Source organism: Tamandua tetradactyla, chromosome 7 (genome assembly GCF_023851605.1).
Source record: "Tamandua tetradactyla isolate mTamTet1 chromosome 7, mTamTet1.pri, whole genome shotgun sequence".
Classification (NCBI taxonomy): domain Eukaryota; kingdom Metazoa; phylum Chordata; class Mammalia; order Pilosa; family Myrmecophagidae; genus Tamandua; species Tamandua tetradactyla.
Window position 1 is genome coordinate 14,593,719 of NC_135333.1, and position 18,950 is coordinate 14,612,668.

Below are 18,950 nucleotides of genomic sequence, written 5' to 3' on the forward strand. Positions count from 1 at the left end.
TTTTAACAATTTCTTGTAGTATTCTTTGTATAGGTCTTTTGTCTCTTTAGTTAAATTTATTCCTAAGTATTTTGTTCTTTTGGTTGCAATTGTAAATGGAACTCTTTTCTTGATTTCCCCCTCAGATTGTTCATTACTTGTGTATAGAAACACTACAGATTTTTGAGTGTTGATCTTGTAATTTCCCACTTTGCTGTACTTGTTTATTAGCTCTAGTAGTTTTGCTGTGGATTTTTCAGGGTTTTTGACATATAGTATCATATCATCTGCAAACAGTGATAGTTTTACTTCTTCCTTTCCAATTTTGATGCTTTGTATTTCTTTTTCTTGTCTAATTGCTCTGGCTAGAACTTCCAACACGATGTTGAATAACAGTGGTGATAGTGGACTTCCTTGTTTTGTTCCTGATCTTAAGGGGAAAGTTTTCAATTTTTCCCCATTGAGGATAATATTAGCTGTGGGTTTTTCATATATTCCCTTTATCATTTTGAGGAAGTTCCCTTCTATTACTATCCATTGAAGTGTTTGCAACAGGAAAAGGTGTTGATTCTGTCAAATGCCTTTTCTGCATCAATTGAGATGATCATGTGGTTTTTCTGCTTTGATTTGTTGTTATGGTTTGATTTGTTGATACGGTGTATTACATTAATTGATTTTCTTATGTTGAACCATCCTTGCATACCTGGGATGAATCCTACTTGGTCATGATGTATAATTTTTTTAATGTGTTGCTAGATTCGATTTGCTAGTATTTTGTTGAGGATTTTTGCATCTATATTCATTAGAGAGATTGGTCTGTAGCTTTCTCTTTTTGTAATATCTTTGTCTGGCTTTGGAATGAGGGTGATGTTGGCTTCATAGAATGAGTTAGGTAGCTTTCCCTCCTCTTCAATTCTTTTGAAGAGTTTGAACAGGATTGGTACTAATTCTTTCTTGACCGTTCGGTAGAATTCACATGTGAAGCCATCTGATGCTGGACTATTCCTTTTGGGAAGCTTCTTAACGACTGATTAAATTTCTTTACTAGTGATTGGTTTGTTGAGGTCGTCTATTTCTTCTTGAGTCAAAGTTGGTTGTTCATGCCTTTCTAAAAAGTTGTCCATTTCATCTACATTGTGGTATTTATTAGCATAAAATTGTTCATAGTATCCTGTCATTTCCTCCTTTATTCTGTGGGGTCAGTGGTTATGTCTCCTCTTCCATTTCTGATCTTATTTATTTGCATCCTCTCTGTTCTTTTTGTCAATCTTGCTAAGAATCCATCAGTCTTATTGATTTTCTCATAGAATGAGCTTCTGGTTTTATTGATTTTCTCAATTATTTTCATGTTCTCACTTTCATTTATTTCTGCTCTAATCTTCATTATTCCTTTCCTTTTGCTTGCTTTGGGAGTTAGTTTGCTGTTCTTTCTCTAGTTCTTCCAAGTGGACAGTTAATTCCTTGATTTTTGCCCTTCTTTTTTGATATAGGCATTTTGGGCAATAAATTTCCCTCTTAGCACTGCCTTTGCTGCGTCCCATAAGTTTTGATATGTTGTGTTTTCATTTTCATTTGCCTGAGATATTTATTGATTTCTCTTGTAATCAGTAAATTGTATAAGAGTGTCTTGTTGATCCTCCGCATATTTGTGATTTTCTGGCACTCTGCCTATTATTGTTTTCCAACTTCATTCCTTTATGATCTGAGAAAGTGTTTTGCATGATTTCGATGTTTTTAAATTTATTGAAACTTGCTTTGTGACCCAGCATATGGTCTATCCTTGAGAATGATCCATGAGCACTTGAGAAAAAGGTGTGTCCTGCTGCTGTGGAGTGTAATGTTTTATAAATGTTTCTTAAGTCTAGCTCATTCATTGTATTATTCAAATTCTTTGTTTCTTTATTGACCCTCTGTCTAGATGTTCTGTCCATTGATGAGTGTGAAATTGATATCTCCAACTATTATGGTAGATGTGTCTATTTCTCTTTTCAGTGTTTGGCTCATGTATTTTGGAGCACTCTGGCTTGGTGCATAAATATTTATGATTGTTATGTGTTCTTGTTGAATTGTTCCTTTTATTAATACATAGTGTCTTTCTTTGTCTCTTTTAACTGTTTTACATTTGAAGTCCTATTTGTTAGATATTAGTATAGCTACTCCTGCTCTTTTCTCATTGTTATTTGCATGAAATATCTTTTCCCAACCTTTCACTTTCAACCTATGTTTATCCTTGGGTCTAAGATGTGTTTCCTATAGACAACATATAGATGGGTCCTCTTTTTTAATCCATCCTGCCAGTCTATGTCTTTTGATTGGGGAGTTTAATCCATTAACATTTAATGTTATTACTGTATGGGTAGTACTTTCTTCTACCATTTTGCATTGTCAATTTTATATGTCCTATCTAATTTTTCTTCTTTTTACCTTTACTGATAGTCTTCCTTTCTATACTCTTCTCCACACCTCTCTCTCCTGTCTTTTCATGTCTGCCTCTAGTGCTCCCTTTAGTATTTCTTGCAGAGCTGGTCTCTTGGTTACAAATTCTCTCAGTGATTTTTTATCTGAAAATATTTTAATTTCTCCCTCATTTTTGAAGGACAGTTTTGCTGGATATAGAATTCTTGGTTGGCAGTTTTTCTCTTTTAGTAATTTAAATTTTCCATCCTACTGTCTTCTCGCCTCCATGGTTTCTGCTGAGAAATCTACTCATAGTCTTATTGGGCTTCCCTTGTATGTGATGGATTGCTTTTCTCTTGCTGCTTTCAAGATTCTCTCTTTCTCTTTGATCTCTGACTTTTTGATTAGCAAGTGTCTTGTAGTACATCTATTTTGATCTAATCTCTTTGGGTACACTGCACTTCTTGGATCTGTAACTTTAAGTCTTTCATAAGAGTTGGGAAATTTTCAGTGATAATTTCCTCCATTAGTTTTTCTGCTCCTTTTTCCTTCCCTTCTCCTTCTGGAACACCCACAACACGTATATTCATGCAGTTCATATTGTTATTCAATTCCTTGAGTCCCTGCTCATATTTTTCCATTTTTTTCCCTATATTTTCTTTTGCCTTTTGAATTTCAGATGTTCTATCCTCAATTTCATTAATCCTATCTTCTGCTTCTTGAAATCTAAAATTGTAGGTTTCCATTGTTCTTTTCATCTTTTCTACTGTGCCTTTCATTCCCATAAGTTCTGTGATTTGTTTTTCAGACTTTCAGTGTCTTCTTTTTGTTCATTCCTTGCCTTCTATATATCCTCCCTCAATTCATTAATTTGATTTTTGATGAGGTTTTCCATTTCTGTTCGTATATCCTGAATTAATTGTTTCAGCTCTTGTATCTCATTTGAATTGTTGATTTGTTCCTTTGACGGGGTCACATCTTCAATTTTCCCGGTGTGATTTGTTATTTTTTGCTGTCGTCTAGTTTTTAATTACCTTAATTAGTTTATCTGGAGATTGTTTTCACTCCTTTTACCTAGGGTTTTCTTGCTAGATGAATTTGTTTTCTGTCTGTTCTTTGACGCTCAGTTCAGCATTTTTCTGGACCACTAGCTTAGGTTTTGTTTAACAGAGGAGAATTTTTCAGTTCTTGTTTTCTTGTTTCTTGCCCTGCCTGTATGGTGCCTTTCCCCCCCCACCCTTAGGAGGGTCTACTTAAGTCTTATAGACCCCAGCCTGATTTTCCCAGACCAAACTGGCCTCCTGTCAGGAGGAAAGAGGCACCTGTGTCAGTTTTCCCTGAAGGTGAGACCCAGCAGGTGGAAAGACTTTCCTGTGAAGTGTCTGGACTCTTTTTTCTTAACCTGCCCAGTATGTGGTGCTTGTTTGCCTGCATGTCCCACCAGCATAAGATGATGTGGTACCTTGAACTTTGGCAGACTCTCTCTGCTGGAGGTATGGTGGAGACAGAGGAGAGGTTGTTGGGTGGCTTTTATCACTTCAAATTTCCAAACCCTGGGGTCTGAATTCCTTGAGGGAGGGAGACCACCTGAGTTGGGCCTCAGCCTTCCCACTGGGAAGGCACAGGCTCCAGACAAGGTCTCAAACAAGCTTGTTTCTGCCTTTTCCTGGGGCAGTTGCAGCCTGAGAAGCCCTGCCACTGTATCCAAAGGCAGTCAAGCCTTTGTAGAAACACAGCCACAAAAACATCTGTTTCTTTTTCTGTCACCCCTGCCCCCTCGGTGCTGGCGCAAAAATCAGCTACCTCCACTTTGACCAGGTTCACCTGAGCTGGGGGCCTATTTTTAAGAGTCAGAATGTGTGAATTAATTCTGTATTTGAAGCTTAGCTGTGTTCATCTCCTTTTGCTGGTAAAGTCCCTTTCCTTTCCCCTCTGGGAAGGAGCCGGTGGGGGAGGGGCGCCAGCCGCCATGGCTTGGGGAACTCATAGTTCTGGGGGAGCTTGCAGCCGGTCCAGCAGGTCTAGACTCGGGTACGCTGTGTGTCCAGTCACTGACGTGACCCCAGGAGCTGTTCTGTACTGTTATTTAGTAGCTGTTCTGGAGGAGGAACTAAATCCCACAGCTTGCTCAGCCGCCATCTTGGCCAGAATTCTGTTAATGTTTTTTATGTGGAGCTTTGGTTTTGGTGATAGTATTATATTAGGATCAAATAAGAATATCATTAAATTATAACTACTTTTGCTTTTCAGTAGGTTTTAGAACTTTAAGAAAGATGACTATATTGACTTGCTACTCTTACCGAGTGGATTTTAATTTTCTTCTAGAATCACAAGTCCTAGCTAGATTACATATTCTACTTTAAGCTAGTCTCCTTATGTTATAGGACTTTTTTGGAAAGGAAGATAAATATAATTTCAATTTTGATTGCCTTTAGTTTATTTGTTAGGTAATTAGAATAATTTAATCTTACTTTCTTTCATTATATTATATTTGTGTTTGATTAAATCTGATCAAAATAATTTATTCCTTTTTCATTTCCTTTGAATTAAAAGTTTAAGCAAATTAAATTAATTTTCTCAATTTTAAGCAGAAACACATCAGGGAATTCTAAAAGTAAGCTCCTCATGCTCTAATGAATTTTATATTTACAGCCATTTATTCTCTCCCCCTTTTTTTAACAGAAGAGCTTTTATGAAGCTGCTAATAATTACAACATTGTTCAGTATAATATTTTTCTTAAAATATGGGTGCTTTCCAAATACCACAATTAGTTTAAATTATTTTACCTTTCAGAGATATTTATGTAGTCAATGGCTAACTCTGAGATCAGTTGAAATTAGAGTTTATCATCTATTAAACTATGACTCCTTAAAGTTAACTAAATTAAAAATAAATCACAGTTGCCTCATGGCTGATAGGTTAGAACTGGACAATTAAAATGGAAAATGCAAGTAGTTGTTTAAACTGAATTTGAAACTAGTTTAAAACCTGGAAGTCTTTTACAGAGCATGGAATAGCATATAAAACAATCAAACATAAACTTTTATGCTTTATTTTATAGGTAAAGATTAAATATCTAAGAAATGAATTCCAAAAATCCTTCCTCTTTGTAAATAACTTTTTAACACCTCTGTGAAGTGCTTAATGCAATTATTGCTTCTTCCTTTATCCACATTCCTGGCTGTTTATTTTAAATGTGCTTTGTATAGTTGTTCAGTGTACAGGTTATCTCAATTCCCTCACTCTCCTTTTGGTCTACTGGCCATTTTTATCAATGGATAAATTCCAGTTATCTGGAATATTTTTATTGTGGTTTTTTTTTTTTTTTTCTTTTTTAAACCCATGAGATTGGATCCTTGCTAATTCACATGCCAAAGCATTTTGGCATTAAGTTCATTTCTATGCACAATAAATAGCTTAGCTTAGGGGTACTTCTGTGAATTATTAAGCATGGGGTAGGGTTGGGCAATGATCCTATTCTGTAGGATAAAATTTGGTAAAATTGTGAGTTATGTGTCTCACCAGAGCATTTGATCGGATCAGCAGTACTATCTGTTGAAAGAATAGAATGTGTTCACAAATAAGTGAAGGACAGTCTTAAATGAAATGGGAGGGCGTAAAAGAGGATTATGGAGGAAGAAAAAAAGGAAAGGATGTATATTTTGCTCAAGTAAATGGAAGGAGAATCAGCAGTGTAAACAAAGCCTTAGAAGTCCCTTCTTAAAATGTTACTTCCACATTGAGATACAATCCCCCACCTTCCCTACTTTATTTGCCTTTTTTTCCCTTTCCAGCCTTACTTTTTTTTTTTTAAACCAATTTTCACTTTTCTGGCTTTTATCTGCATCCCTCAATGGAGCAGTCCCTCTTCAGAATAAGTTATTGTCCCACCCAGATGCAGGCCTGCCATGAACGCTGTTTTTCTGGCTGTTCTGCTTGTGTCTCGCCAAGTCGGACAGAGGGTCCTTCTCTGGGGTGCATTTTAGTATGTGCTGAGCTGGCCCACCTGGCTCTTCTAATACATATTAATGGTTTTTGCTTCCTGACTTATGAGTACACAGAGGTTTGGTCATTTCTTGTTTTGAATGTTCTTTTTTTTTGCTGACAGAGAAAGAGATGACTTAATGTCTGCACTAGTTTCCATAAGGAGCAGTTTGACAGATGTGCAGCAAAGAGAAGCAAGTGCTTATGAACAGGTGAAACAAGCTGTGCAAATGACTGAGGAAGCCAATTTTGAAAAAACCAAGGCAAGTCCATCCCTAATAAGATTAAAATAAAGACATGGTATAATTTAATTTCTCCTGCCTCCCACTCTTCTTCCTCCTCCTCCTTTTTTGGTCTAGGTATTTCTTTGGTTATTATTCAATTACTGAACTCTTTTCCAAACACACAGGCTGAGTATCAATCTGTTAAGGTTGATTTTTCTCACTTAAGCAAATTTGCTATTTGAAGAATTCTTATTCTTCTGTAAACATTCCTGTTATAACACTATTCACAGAATACAGTATAACACTATAAAGTACATTAAGAGATTTTTATGCTTAATCTTTTTATTTGCTGATCTTTGTTAATGCTTTGAAAATTTAAACATCCATAGTCACTAGTTTGTGTATGTTCATGTGTGACTAAAGACAAATGTCTTTCCTCAATACATGGGAAAATGTGAGAACATCCAAATATACCTCAGAAATAGATAGTTCTGTTTAAATTGCATTGTTAGCTAAGAGTCTGGATCTTTCATACGCTAAATCAAAGATATTTAACAATACTGACAATAGAGTTAACTGTTACTGATGATTTACCTTGTGTTAGTATTCTAAGCACTTTATATTGGGTTATTTCTGTGTGATGTTAAGAATATAGGAGGATAAATAGGAGGTTACTGTAATTCATTGCTGTGTTTGGAGGCCACGCTTTAATCCCTTAAAGTTGCTATATATTTTCCTAGCTATTTATATTTAAACTAATCAAAATTAAATAAAATTAGAAATTTGTTTCTCTAGACACACTAGTCACCCTTCAAGCGCATTATTGCCACATGTAACTAGTGACTACCATGTGAACAACACAGATGTAGAACATTTCTGTCATCACAGAGGGTTCTGTTGGATAGCACTGGTCTAAATCATAAAGGAACATTAAAATTTCTTTAAAATTGAGCTCTTTAATTCTGTGTTAAACCTTTGCTCAATCCTAGCCTTATCCTTAAAGGAACATGAGTGTTTCTTTAAAATTGAGCTCTTTAATTCTGCGTTAAACCTTTGCTCAGTCATAGCCTTATACTTCTAGAATACTTCTCTACACTAACTGTTTAGAATCTATGAGTATCATGCTAATTGTAAACCCATTGTGTCAGTTCTCTTTTCTATACATTTACCTCTATCCAATCCATCCCTAACTCATTTGACCCTCACTGCCTTCATTATTAATGCCTTCTTAAATTCTTTCCTCACTGTTGCCTTTCTTGTTCAGAGTACCATAATCTCTGAACTTCTGTATTACAGCTGCCTCCTAATCGGTCTCCACTCCTTTAGTTTATTCTCTACACTATAGCCAGAAGTGATCTTTCTTAAAGGCAGATTTGATTAGATGACTTTCCAATATCTCCAGTGATTTCCCACTACCTTCAGGAAGAACTCCAAACTCCAAATATGCTTATATGGTCTTCCAGTGTCATCTTATTGTACTCTTTGTACACCTGTCCTCCAGTAGACTGAGCCACCTTCAGTGAGAAAGTTTTTCTCCTTCAGTGAAAAGCATGAGCTCATTAGAATTAGCCAGACCTAGATTCAGCTCCTGGCCCCGCTATTCACTAGCTGTATGACCTTGGGCAAGTTATTTAACTTCTTTGTGCCTTAGTTTTTCCTCATCTGTAAAATGGAGGTAATATCTGCCTCTTAGGATTGTTAATGAGGGTTACATTTTAAAATGTACATCAGCTATCTTGTAGAAATGATGGCACAAAATTATTCCTCAAGAAATGTTGGTTGTGATGATGGTTATTAATCTTCCTGATTATGCCACAAGCTTTCCAGCCTCTAGGTCTTTGTATTTACCATGCATATTCTTTTCTACTTCACTGTCTGGATATTTTCTCTATCCTTTAAGGCTTAGCCTACATGCTATTTTCTCTAGAAAATCTCTGATCTCCCATGTCTAGATTTGATGTACCTCTTATGTGCCTTTATAGCAGGGTTTCTTAACCTTGGCATTTTCTGTTTTGGAGGTTTTGCTGCATATTGTAAGATTAAGTTTAGCTACATCCCTGGCCTCTACCTATTAGATTATAGTAGCACCCCTCCCCACGTTGTGCCAACCAAAAATGTCTCTAGACATTGCCATATCACCCGTAGCTGAGAACCTTTGCTCTGTAGTATGTTGTACTATTCATTGTGGTCAAAATTATTGTCGTTGCGTTTTTATTTTTCTGTATCCTTTAAATTTTAAAATCTCTGACTAAGATAGTTATCTGTCTTGTTTATTATTAATCTCTAGCACCGTGCATAGTGCCTCGCACATAAGAGATACTCAGTAAATATCCGCTAAGGGAATTGCAGATCTCACTAACATTCTAGAATTCCTTTCTTCGTATCTTTCTGGTTTACCTACTTTACCTATCATCCCCAGTGAAAATTAAACCAAATCACTTTTTTTTATTGCTATCTTCAGCCCATCAAGCGTTGCTGAAGAAAGTCATTTTAGAAAGCCACTGAATGAACTCCACTGGAAAGTAATACTGGTCACTTTCGGGCCATTGATACTGATTATCAATTCTTTTCTTTACAGTTGACACCTTTTTTACTTTACATAGAAGTTCTTCTTGGCCTTTTCACCTCCTTATTCTTCCAGCAATACTCTACTACCTCACTTGAAACAGGTGACTTACTTTTTACCTTGCAGAGATCAAGACCAGCTGACAAGGTTTCCTCGAACATTTCATCCCTCAAGTGTGTCTTCTACTCATTTTTTTTCTTGCTTATCTGGCTCTCTTATTTCCAAGATGAAACTTTTTTCCTAAGCTCTTGATGTCTCCTACTAAAGGGTGTCAGAAACCTGGAGACATTTGTCATCATGTCTTTCTGGCATCTTCATTCCTCACTCTCTACTGTTTTCTCTCTCATTCTATGAATAGATATTATTCTTATTTAACCAAATAAAAAGCAGATTTCATGTGATCAGCTTCCACTCAATTTACCAACTCCTATTCATAACTTCATTAGCAGATCTTTCAAAATAGTGTCTACCTTCAAAGCCTTCCATTCACTTCTCAACATATTGCAGTCAGGTTTTGAACAAAACTGTAGTCTTATTTTATGCTACTGAATTGCTCACTTAAGGGACACCTGTTATTTCATGTTTACCAAACCTATCACCTCATCTCAATCCTATTCTACTCCTATTCTTTAGTTTCAGAAGCCATTAACTGCCCTATCATAACATTGTCTTTCCCTTGATATCTCTGATAGCTTACTCTTGTGGGTCCTCTTTGTATGTTTCTTGTCTACTCCTTTAAAGTCTCTTTAAATTTATTTCATATAAACCTTGACTGTAGATACTCCTCAGATTTAATCCCTAGCCCTTCTCCCATGTTAACCTGATTCCAAGGCATTTGTTTCTCCTCTAATGGCCAAGCTATAACCTTCATTTGAATAACCCCTACATTCATGTTTAGCTCTCGCTGCTCTCCTAGGCCCCAGACCTACATTTTTTTTGGTGCTACTACATGGATGATATTCCTCTAACACTGGAAATTCGAAACAGCCAAATTAATAATTCTCTCTGCCCTTCAGTCTACTCCCTTTTCTTCTGTTGTTTCCTGTATTATGTTTTTCAGATAATAATATCACTGTCTTAGCAGCCCTGGCTTGTAACCTTTAAAATATCTTGATTCTTCCTCTTCCCTCATTCTCAAGTTCTAATTCTCTCTTTAGAGTCCCTTAAATATCTATACCCCACGGTTCTATTCCTATCCTCTTGCTCTGTTCATTTCTTCACTTATTCTTATGCAACCTATGCAGACTATTCTAAGAGTATCCCTTGGGTCTCTTCTAATTCTAGTAAGTCTTTCACATTGCTGATGCACTCTTCCTGAATTAAATCTACCTGTTCAGGTAGTTTCCCTTTTACAGTAGTATAAAAGACAAATTCCTTAACATGACCATTGAGATCTTTCACAATCTGCTCCCACTCTAACTTTTCTAGCCTTATTTATTTATTTATTTATTTATTTATTTATTTTTTTATTTTTATTAATAAAAAAAGAATTAACAAAACAATTAGAAATCATTCCATTCTACATGTACAATCAGTAATTCTTAATAACATCACATAGTTGCATATTCATCATTTCTTAGTACATTTGCATCGATTTAGAAAAAGAAATAAAAAGACAACAGAATAAGAATTAAAACAATAATAGAAAGAAAAAAAAAAACAAAAAAAAAACCTATGCATCACATGCAGCTTCATTCAGTGTTTTAACATAATTGCATTACAATTGGGTAGTATTGTGCTGTCCATTTCTGAGTTTTTATATCCAGTCCCGTTGTACAGTCTGTATCCCTTCAGCTCCAATTACCCCTTCTCTTTTTTTTTTTTTTTTTAATTAACGGAAAAAAAGAAATTAACCCAACATTTAGAAATCATACCATTCACATATGCAATCAGTAATTCTTAACATCATCACATAGATGCATGATCATCATTTCTTAGTACATTTGCATCGGTTTAGAAGAACTAGCAACATAACCGAAAAAGATATAGAATGTTAATATAGAGACAAAAATAAAAGTAATAATAGTAAAATCAAAACAAAACAAAACAAAACAAAAACCTATAGCTCAGATGCAGCTTCATTCAGTGTTTTAACAAGATTACTTTACAATTAGGTATTATTGTGCTGTCCATTTTTGAGTTTTTGTATCTAGTCCTGTTACACCGTCTGTATCCCTTCAACTCCAATTGCCCATTATCTTACCCTGTTTCTACCTCCTGCTGGACTCTGTTACCAATGACATATTCCAAATTTATTCTCGAATGTCTGTTCACATCAGTGGGACCATACAGTATTTGTCCTTTAGTTTTTGGCTAGACTCACTCAGCATAATGTTCTCTAGGTCCATCCATGTTATTACATGCTTCATAAGTTTATCCTGTCTTAAAGCTGCATAGTATTCCATCGTATGTATATACCACAGTTTGTTTAGCCACTCTTCTGTTGATGGAGATTTCGGCTGTTTCCATCTCTTTGCAATTGTAAATAACGCTGCTATAAACATTGGTGTGCAAATGTCCGTTTGTGTCTTTGCCCTTAAGTCCTTTGAGTAGATTCCCAGCAATGGTATTGCTGAGTCGTATGGCAATTCTATATTCAGCTTTTTGAGGAACTGCCAAACTGTCTTCCACAGTGGTTGCACCATTTGACATTCCCACCAACAGTGGATAAGTGTGCCTCTTTCTCCGCATCCTCTCCAGCACTTGTCATTTTCTGTTTTGTTGATAATGGCCATTCTGGTGGGTGTGAGATGATATCTCATTGTGGTTTTGATTTGCATTTCTCTAATGGCCAGGGACATTGAGCATCTCTTCATGTGCCTTTTGGCCATTTGTATTTCCTCTTCTGATAGGTGTCTGTTCAAGTCTTTTTCCCATTTTGTAATTGGGTTGGCTGTCTTTTTGTTGTTGAGATGAACAATCTCTTTATAAATTCTGGACACTAGACCTTTATCTGATATATCATTTCCAAATATTGTCTCCCATTGTGTAGACTGTCTTTCTACTTTCTTGATGAAGTTCTTTGATGCACAAAAGTGCTTAATTTTGAGGAGCTCCCATTTATTTATTTCCTTCTTCAGTGTTCTTGCTTTAGGTTTAAGGTCCATAAAACCGCCTCCAGTTGTAAGATCCATAAGATATCTCCCAACATTTTCCTCTAACTGTTTTATGGTCTTAGACCTAATGTTTAGATCTTTGATCCATTTTGAGTTAACTTTTGTATAGGGTGTGAGAGATGGGTCTTCTTTCATTCTTTTGCATATGGATATCCAGTTCTCTGGGCACCATTTATTGAAGAGACTGTTCTGTCCCAGGTGAGTTGGCTTGACTGCCTTATCAAAGATCAAATGTCCATAGATGAGAGGGTCTATATCTGAGCACTCTATTCGATTCCATTGGTCGATATATCTATCTTTATGCCAATACCATGCTGTTTTGACCACTGTGGCTTCATAATATGCCTTAAAGTCAGGCAGCGCGAGACCTCCAGCTTCGTTTTTTTTCCTCAAGATGTTTTTAGCAATTCGGGGCACCCTGCCCTTCCAGATAAATTTGCTTATTGGTTTTTCTATTTCTGAAAAATAAGTTGTTGGGATTTTGATTGGTATTGCATTGAATCTGTAAATCAATTTAGGTAGGATTGACATCTTAACTATATTTAGTGTTCCAATCCATGAACATGGTATGCCCTTCCATCTATTTAGGCCTTCTGTGATTTCTTTTAACAGTTTTTTGTAGTTTTCTTTATATAGGTTTTTTGTCTCTTTGGTTAAATTTATTCCTAGGTATTTTATTCTTTTAGTTGCAATTGTAAATGGGATTCGTTTCTTGATTTCCCCCTCAGCTTGTTCATTACTAGTGTATAGAAATGCTACAGATTTTTGAATGTTGATCTTGTAACCTGCTACTTTGCTGTACTCATTTATTAGCTGTAGTAGTTTTGTTGTGGATTTTTCCGGGTTTTCGATGTATAGTATCATATCGTCTGCAAACAGTGATAGTTTTACTTCTTCCTTTCCAATTTTGATGCCTTGTATTTCTTTTTCTTGTCTAATTGCTCTGGCTAGAACCTCCAACACAATGTTGAATAATAGTGGTGATAGTGGACATCCTTGTCTTGTTCCTGATCTTAGGGGGAAAATTTTCAATTTTTCCCCATTGAGGATGATATTAGCTGTGGGTTTTTCATATATTCCCTCTATCATTTTAAGGAAGTTCCCTTGTATTCCTATCTTTTGAAGTGTTTTCAACAGGAAAGGATGTTGAATCTTGTCAAATGCCTTCTCTGCATCAATTGAGATGATCATGTGATTTTTCTGCTTTGATTTGTTGATATGGTGTATTACATTAATTGATTTTCTTATGTTGAACCATCCTTGCATACCTGGGATGAATCCTACTTGGTCATGATGTATAATTCTTTTAATGTGCTGTTGGATACGATTTGCTAGAATTTTATTGAGGATTTTTGCATCTATATTCATTAGAGAGATTGGCCTGTAGTTTTCTTTTTTTGTAATATCTTTGCCTGGTTTTGGTATGAGGGTGATGTTGGCTTCATAGAATGAATTAGGTAGTTTTCCCTCCTCTTCAATTTTTTTGAAGAGTTTGAGCAGGGTTGGTGCTTATTCTTTCTGGAATGTTTGGTAGAATTCACATGTGAAGCCGTCTGGTCCTGGACTTTTCTTTTTGGGAAGTTTTTTACTGACTGATTCAGTTTCTTTACTTGTGATTGGTTTGTTGAGGTCATCTATGTCTTCTTGAGTCAAAGTTGGTTGTTCATGTCTTTCCAGGAACCCGTCCATTTCATCTAAATTGTTGTATTTATTAGCGTAAAGTTGTTCATAGTATCCTGTTATTACCTCCTTTATTTCTGTGAGGTCAGTAGTTATGTCTCCTCTTCCATTTCTGATCTTATTTATTTGCATCCTCTCTCTTCTTCTTTTTGACAATCTTGATAAGCGCCCATCAATCTTATTGATTTTCTCATAGAACCAACTTCTGGCCTTATTGATTTTCTCTGTTGTTTTCATGTTTTCAATTTCATTTATTTCTGCTCTAATCTTTGTTATTTCTTTCCTTTTGCTTGCTTTGGGGTTAGTTTGCTGTTCTTTCTCCAGTTCTTCCAAGTGGACAGTTAATTCCTGCATTTTTGCCTTTTCTTCTTTTCTGATATAGGCATTTAGGGCAATAAATTTCTCTCTTAGCACTGCCTTTGCTGCATCCCATAAGTTTTGATATGTTGTGTTTTCATTTTCATTTGCCTCGAGGTATTTACTAATTTCTCTTGCAATTTCTTCTTTGACCCACTCGTTGTTTAAGAGTGTGTTGTTGAACCTCCACGTATTTGTGAATTTTCTGGCATTCCGCCTATTATTGATTTCCAACTTTATTCCTTTATGATCCGAGAAAGTGTTGTGTATGATTTCAATCTTTTTAAATTTGTTAAGACTTGCTTTGTGACCCAGCATATGGTCTATCTTTAAGAATGATCCATGAGCACTTGAGAAAAATGTGTATCCTGCTGTTGTGGGATTTAATGTCCTATAAATGTCTGTTAAGTCTAGCTCCTTTATAGTAATATTCAGATTCTCTATTTCTTTATTGATCCTCTGTCTGGATGTTCTGTCCATTGATGAGAGTGGGGAATTGAAGTCTCCAACTATTATGGTATATGTGTCTATTTCCCTTTTCAGTGTTTGCAGTGTATTCCTCACGTATTTTGGGGCATTCTGGTTCGGTGCGTAAATATTTATGATTGTTATGTCTTCTTGTTTAATTGTTCCTTTTATTAGTATATAGTGCCCTTCTTTGTCTCTTTTAACTGTTTTACATTTGAAGTCTAACTTGTTGGATATTAGTATAGCCACTCCTGCTATTTTCTGGTTGTTATTTGCATGAAATATCTTTTCCCAACCTTTCACTTTCAACCTATGTTTATCTTTGGGTCTAAGATGTGTTTCCTGTAGACAGCATATAGAAGGATCCTGTTTTTTAATCCATTCTGCCATTCTATGTCTTTTGATTGGGGAATTCAGTCCATTAACATTTAGTGTTATTACTGTTTGGATAATATTTTCCTCTACCATTTTGCCTTTTGTATTATATATATCATATCTGACTTTCCTTCTTTCTACACTCTTCTCCATACCTCTCTCTTCTGTCTTTTTGGTTCTGACTCTAGTGCTCCCTTTAGTATTTCTTGCAGAGCTGGTCTCTTGGTCACAAATTCTCTCAGTGACTTTTTGTCTGAGAATGTTTTAATTTCTCCCTCATTTTTGAAGGACAATTTTGCTGGATATAGGAGTCTTGGTTGACAGTTTTTCTCTTTTAGTAATTTAAATATATCATCCCACTGTCTTCTAGCCTCCATGGTTTCTGCTGAGAAATCTACACATAGTCTTACTGGGTTTCCCTTGTATGTGATGGATTGTTTTTCTCTTGCTGCTTTCAAGATCCTCTCTTTCTCTTTGACCTCTGACATTCTAACTAGTACGTGTCTTGGAGAACGCCTATTTGGGTCTAATCTCTTTGGGGTGCGCTGCACTTCTTGGATCTGTAATTTTAGGTCTTTCATAAGAGTTGGGAAGTTTTCAGTGAAAATTTCTTCCATTAGTTTTTCTCCTCCTTTTCCCTTCTCTTCTCCTTCTGGGACACCCACAACACGTATATTTGTGCGGTTCATATTGTCCTTGAGTTCCCTGATACCCTGTTCAAATTTTTCCATTCTTTTCCCGATAGTTTCTGTTTGTTTTTGGAATTCAGATGTTCCATCCTCCAAATCACGAATTCTATCTTCTGTCTCTTTGAATCTATCATTGTAGGTATCCATTGTTTTTTCTATCTTTTCTACTTTGTCCTTCACTTCCATAAGTTCTGTGATTTGTTTTTTCAGTTTTTCTATTTCTTCTTTATGTTCAGCCCATGTATTCTTCATGTCCTCCCTCAATTTATCGATTTCGTTTTTGAAGAGGTATTCCATTTCTGTTCGTATATTCAGCATTAGTTGTCTCAGCTCCTGTATCTCATTTGAACTGTTGGTTTGTTCCTTTGACTGGGCCATATTTTCAATTATTTGAGCGTGATCTGTTATCTTCTGTTGGCGTCTGCGCATTTAGACAGATTTCCCTGGGTATTGGATCCAAAAGTTTGGAAGATTTTTCTGTGAAATCTCTGGGTTCTGTTTTTCTTATCCTGCCCAGTAGGTGGCGCTCGTGGCACACGTTTGTCTGCGGGTCCCACCAGTAAAAGGTGCTGTGAGACCTTTAACTTTGGAAAACTCTCGCCGTCCGGGAGGTTCGCTAGCCGAAGCGGCTTGGAAGAGTGCGAGCCGGCCCGGGGTCCGAACGCGGGGAGGGTTGCTGGCCGCCGCAGCCCGGGAAAGTGCCCGTCCGAATTTCCTAGTCGGCCCGGGGCGACAAGTGTGGCGGGAGGGCGCCAGCGGCAGCGGCCCGCCCAGGAGAGTGCACGTTCCCAGGGAGTCACGCGTTTGGAAGGGGCCTCCCCCACCCGTCACCGTTCTCCGCGGCCTGGGGATTTCCGATCCAATCCTCTCAGTTGGTCCGGGGGGCTGTGCGTGGTGTGGGCGCCAGCCGCCACGGTTTCAGGGGACCGCCTCTCCAATTCTCCCAGCCGGCCCGGGAAGGGGGAAGGGAGTGACTCCGGCTGCTTGCCGCCCCGCCCAGTGAGGCCCGCTCGCCTCGGCAATCTCACCCGAGCGGCTTCTCTCAGCCAGCCAGCTGTTCCAGGATGGGGTACGCTGTCTTTTTTATCTCTGTTGTGGCTTTGGGCGCTGTTCTGTATCGTTTCTATTCCCCTAGTAGCTGTCCTGGAGAAGACACTAAGATCCGCGCGTCTTACTAAGCCGCCATCTTCTCCGGAAGTCCTCTCTAGCCTTATTTTTTACTTCACTTTTTTATATAACCTATACTATTTCCAGAACATGGCCAGCAATTGAATTGGTTCATGCTGTACTTTCCTGCCCTATACTCATCTGTGAAAAATCTATTTAGTCTTTGAGGCACAACTCAGATGGCAGCCTTCCCTGAACTCTTCCCCACCCCTTCTTGTTTGAATGAATCTCTACCTCCTGTATATTCCTGTTGATGTAGTGCATGATTTTGGACACTCTTTACATAGCTCTCATTATTAAAAAATGTCAAATTCCCCAAAGGTAGGGCTTGTAACACCTATCGTGGTACTCATATGAGTATTAATATGAAGAAGTTATCATGAAAAAATATTTAGAATAATTATTAATTATATAATAAATGTTTGTTGAATTAAATTAAAATCAATTATTAGTTTTAAATATTAACATGCATTTTTTTAAATTAGTGCTTTTTAAATTTTAACAGTTAAACACTAGAAAAGTTATTGTGTATTATGAATATACAACATTTTTTTCACTGAATTAATAATAATGAATGAAAGTACTGCTTATTAAGCAGTTTACAAAATGTAATGGAAAGCTAGTAGTTTTTATCTTGACAAAATGATAAAACATATTAGGAATGTTGTCTTTTGAGAGTATAAAAAAGCCAGAAGGGGCGGGCCACGGTGGCTCAGCAGGCAAGAATGCTTGCCTGCCATGCCAAAGGACCTGGGTTCGATTCCCGGTGACTGCTCATGTAAAAAAAAAAAAAAAAAGCCAGAAGGCATAGATATTTTCATTTAAAAACCAGTTACTTGCTGGCTTTTGGTACTGTGAAATGATGGTTGTTTTGATGGTTCATTGACATGCGTTGCCCTCTAGTGTATCATTTGTATATTACATGCTTAGTAAATAGAAGGAATTGTTTTATATTATGTATTTATAATTATAGCGGATGGAGGTGAAAAAATGAGGATTTTGGAAGAAAAGAAATACATGCCATGAAAAAATTTTAATGTCCTACATAGAAATTTGTCTAAAAATTGAAATTATTATTTTAACTAATCCAAGAGTTATTAAATTTCTAGTTTCTTCAGTTACTATAGCTAGTCCAAATTATTTTTAAATGATGTCTCTATGAAAACACTGTATTATATATGATCAGAATTTAACTCATTCTCTTGATGTGATAGTAGGCATTTCTGGTAAGGTAAGAGATCTAACCCGATTTCTATAGAATATTAGCATATTTTAAAAAGTAATCGTCTTTTAATTTGGGGATTTTCATACAGAAAGGAGTTTTGACTGGAAGTTAATTAAAGGATGAACTTTCTAAACCCCACCATATATTAACAAGAGAGCACCTCTTAATTTTAAACAAGATTCATTTAATAAAAAGAAATTTTTTTTTCTATAGCAGTAGCTAGTATATTGGGATAAATTCAAGAATATTAAGTTCCTAGTACATTATTAGTAGGAAAAGGGATTTTTGGATTATATCTCTTATATGATGTTTGCACAGATATACTATTGTATCCCTTTCCTCAACCCTGAAAATTTGGATTCAAGTACATGGGAGGCAGTAAAGTAAGATGCTTAAGATAATAGATTTTGGTGTGATATTAACTGGATTACATTCCTACTTTGCTATTTTCTAAACCTTTGATCTTGGGCAAATTACTTTCTATCTCAAAACCTTAATTTCTTCAACTGAATGATGAGACTCACTTAAAAATTATCAAGGAAAGTAATTAATCCATGTAAACTATATTCATCTGAGTAATGAGACTCACTTAAAAATTATCAAGGAGATTAATCTGTGTAAACTAAGCCATTTAGCAAAGTTTCTGACACAGAATAAGTGTTTAGTGTTAATGTTAGTTTTTCTCATTGTTTGAAAATTCAAGTCAGTAAACTGGGGATAAG

General features: G+C 36.3%; 1 protein-coding gene across 12 annotated transcripts in view; it reads left to right on the forward strand.

The window, feature by feature from the left end:
• Nucleotides 1-18,950, forward strand: part of SDCCAG8 (SHH signaling and ciliogenesis regulator SDCCAG8) — a 319,229-nt gene that overhangs the window by 71,513 nt on the left and 228,766 nt on the right. For all 12 annotated transcript variants that reach the window (XR_013179195.1, XR_013179196.1, XR_013179197.1 and 9 more), the window contains one exon: nt 6,486-6,624. Coding sequence is in view for 9 of the 12 variants with exons in the window: in XM_077168479.1 (XP_077024594.1) it covers nt 6,486-6,624 (139 nt within the window). In the remaining 3 variants the exon portion in view is untranslated. The remainder of the gene's footprint in view (nt 1-6,485; nt 6,625-18,950) is intronic.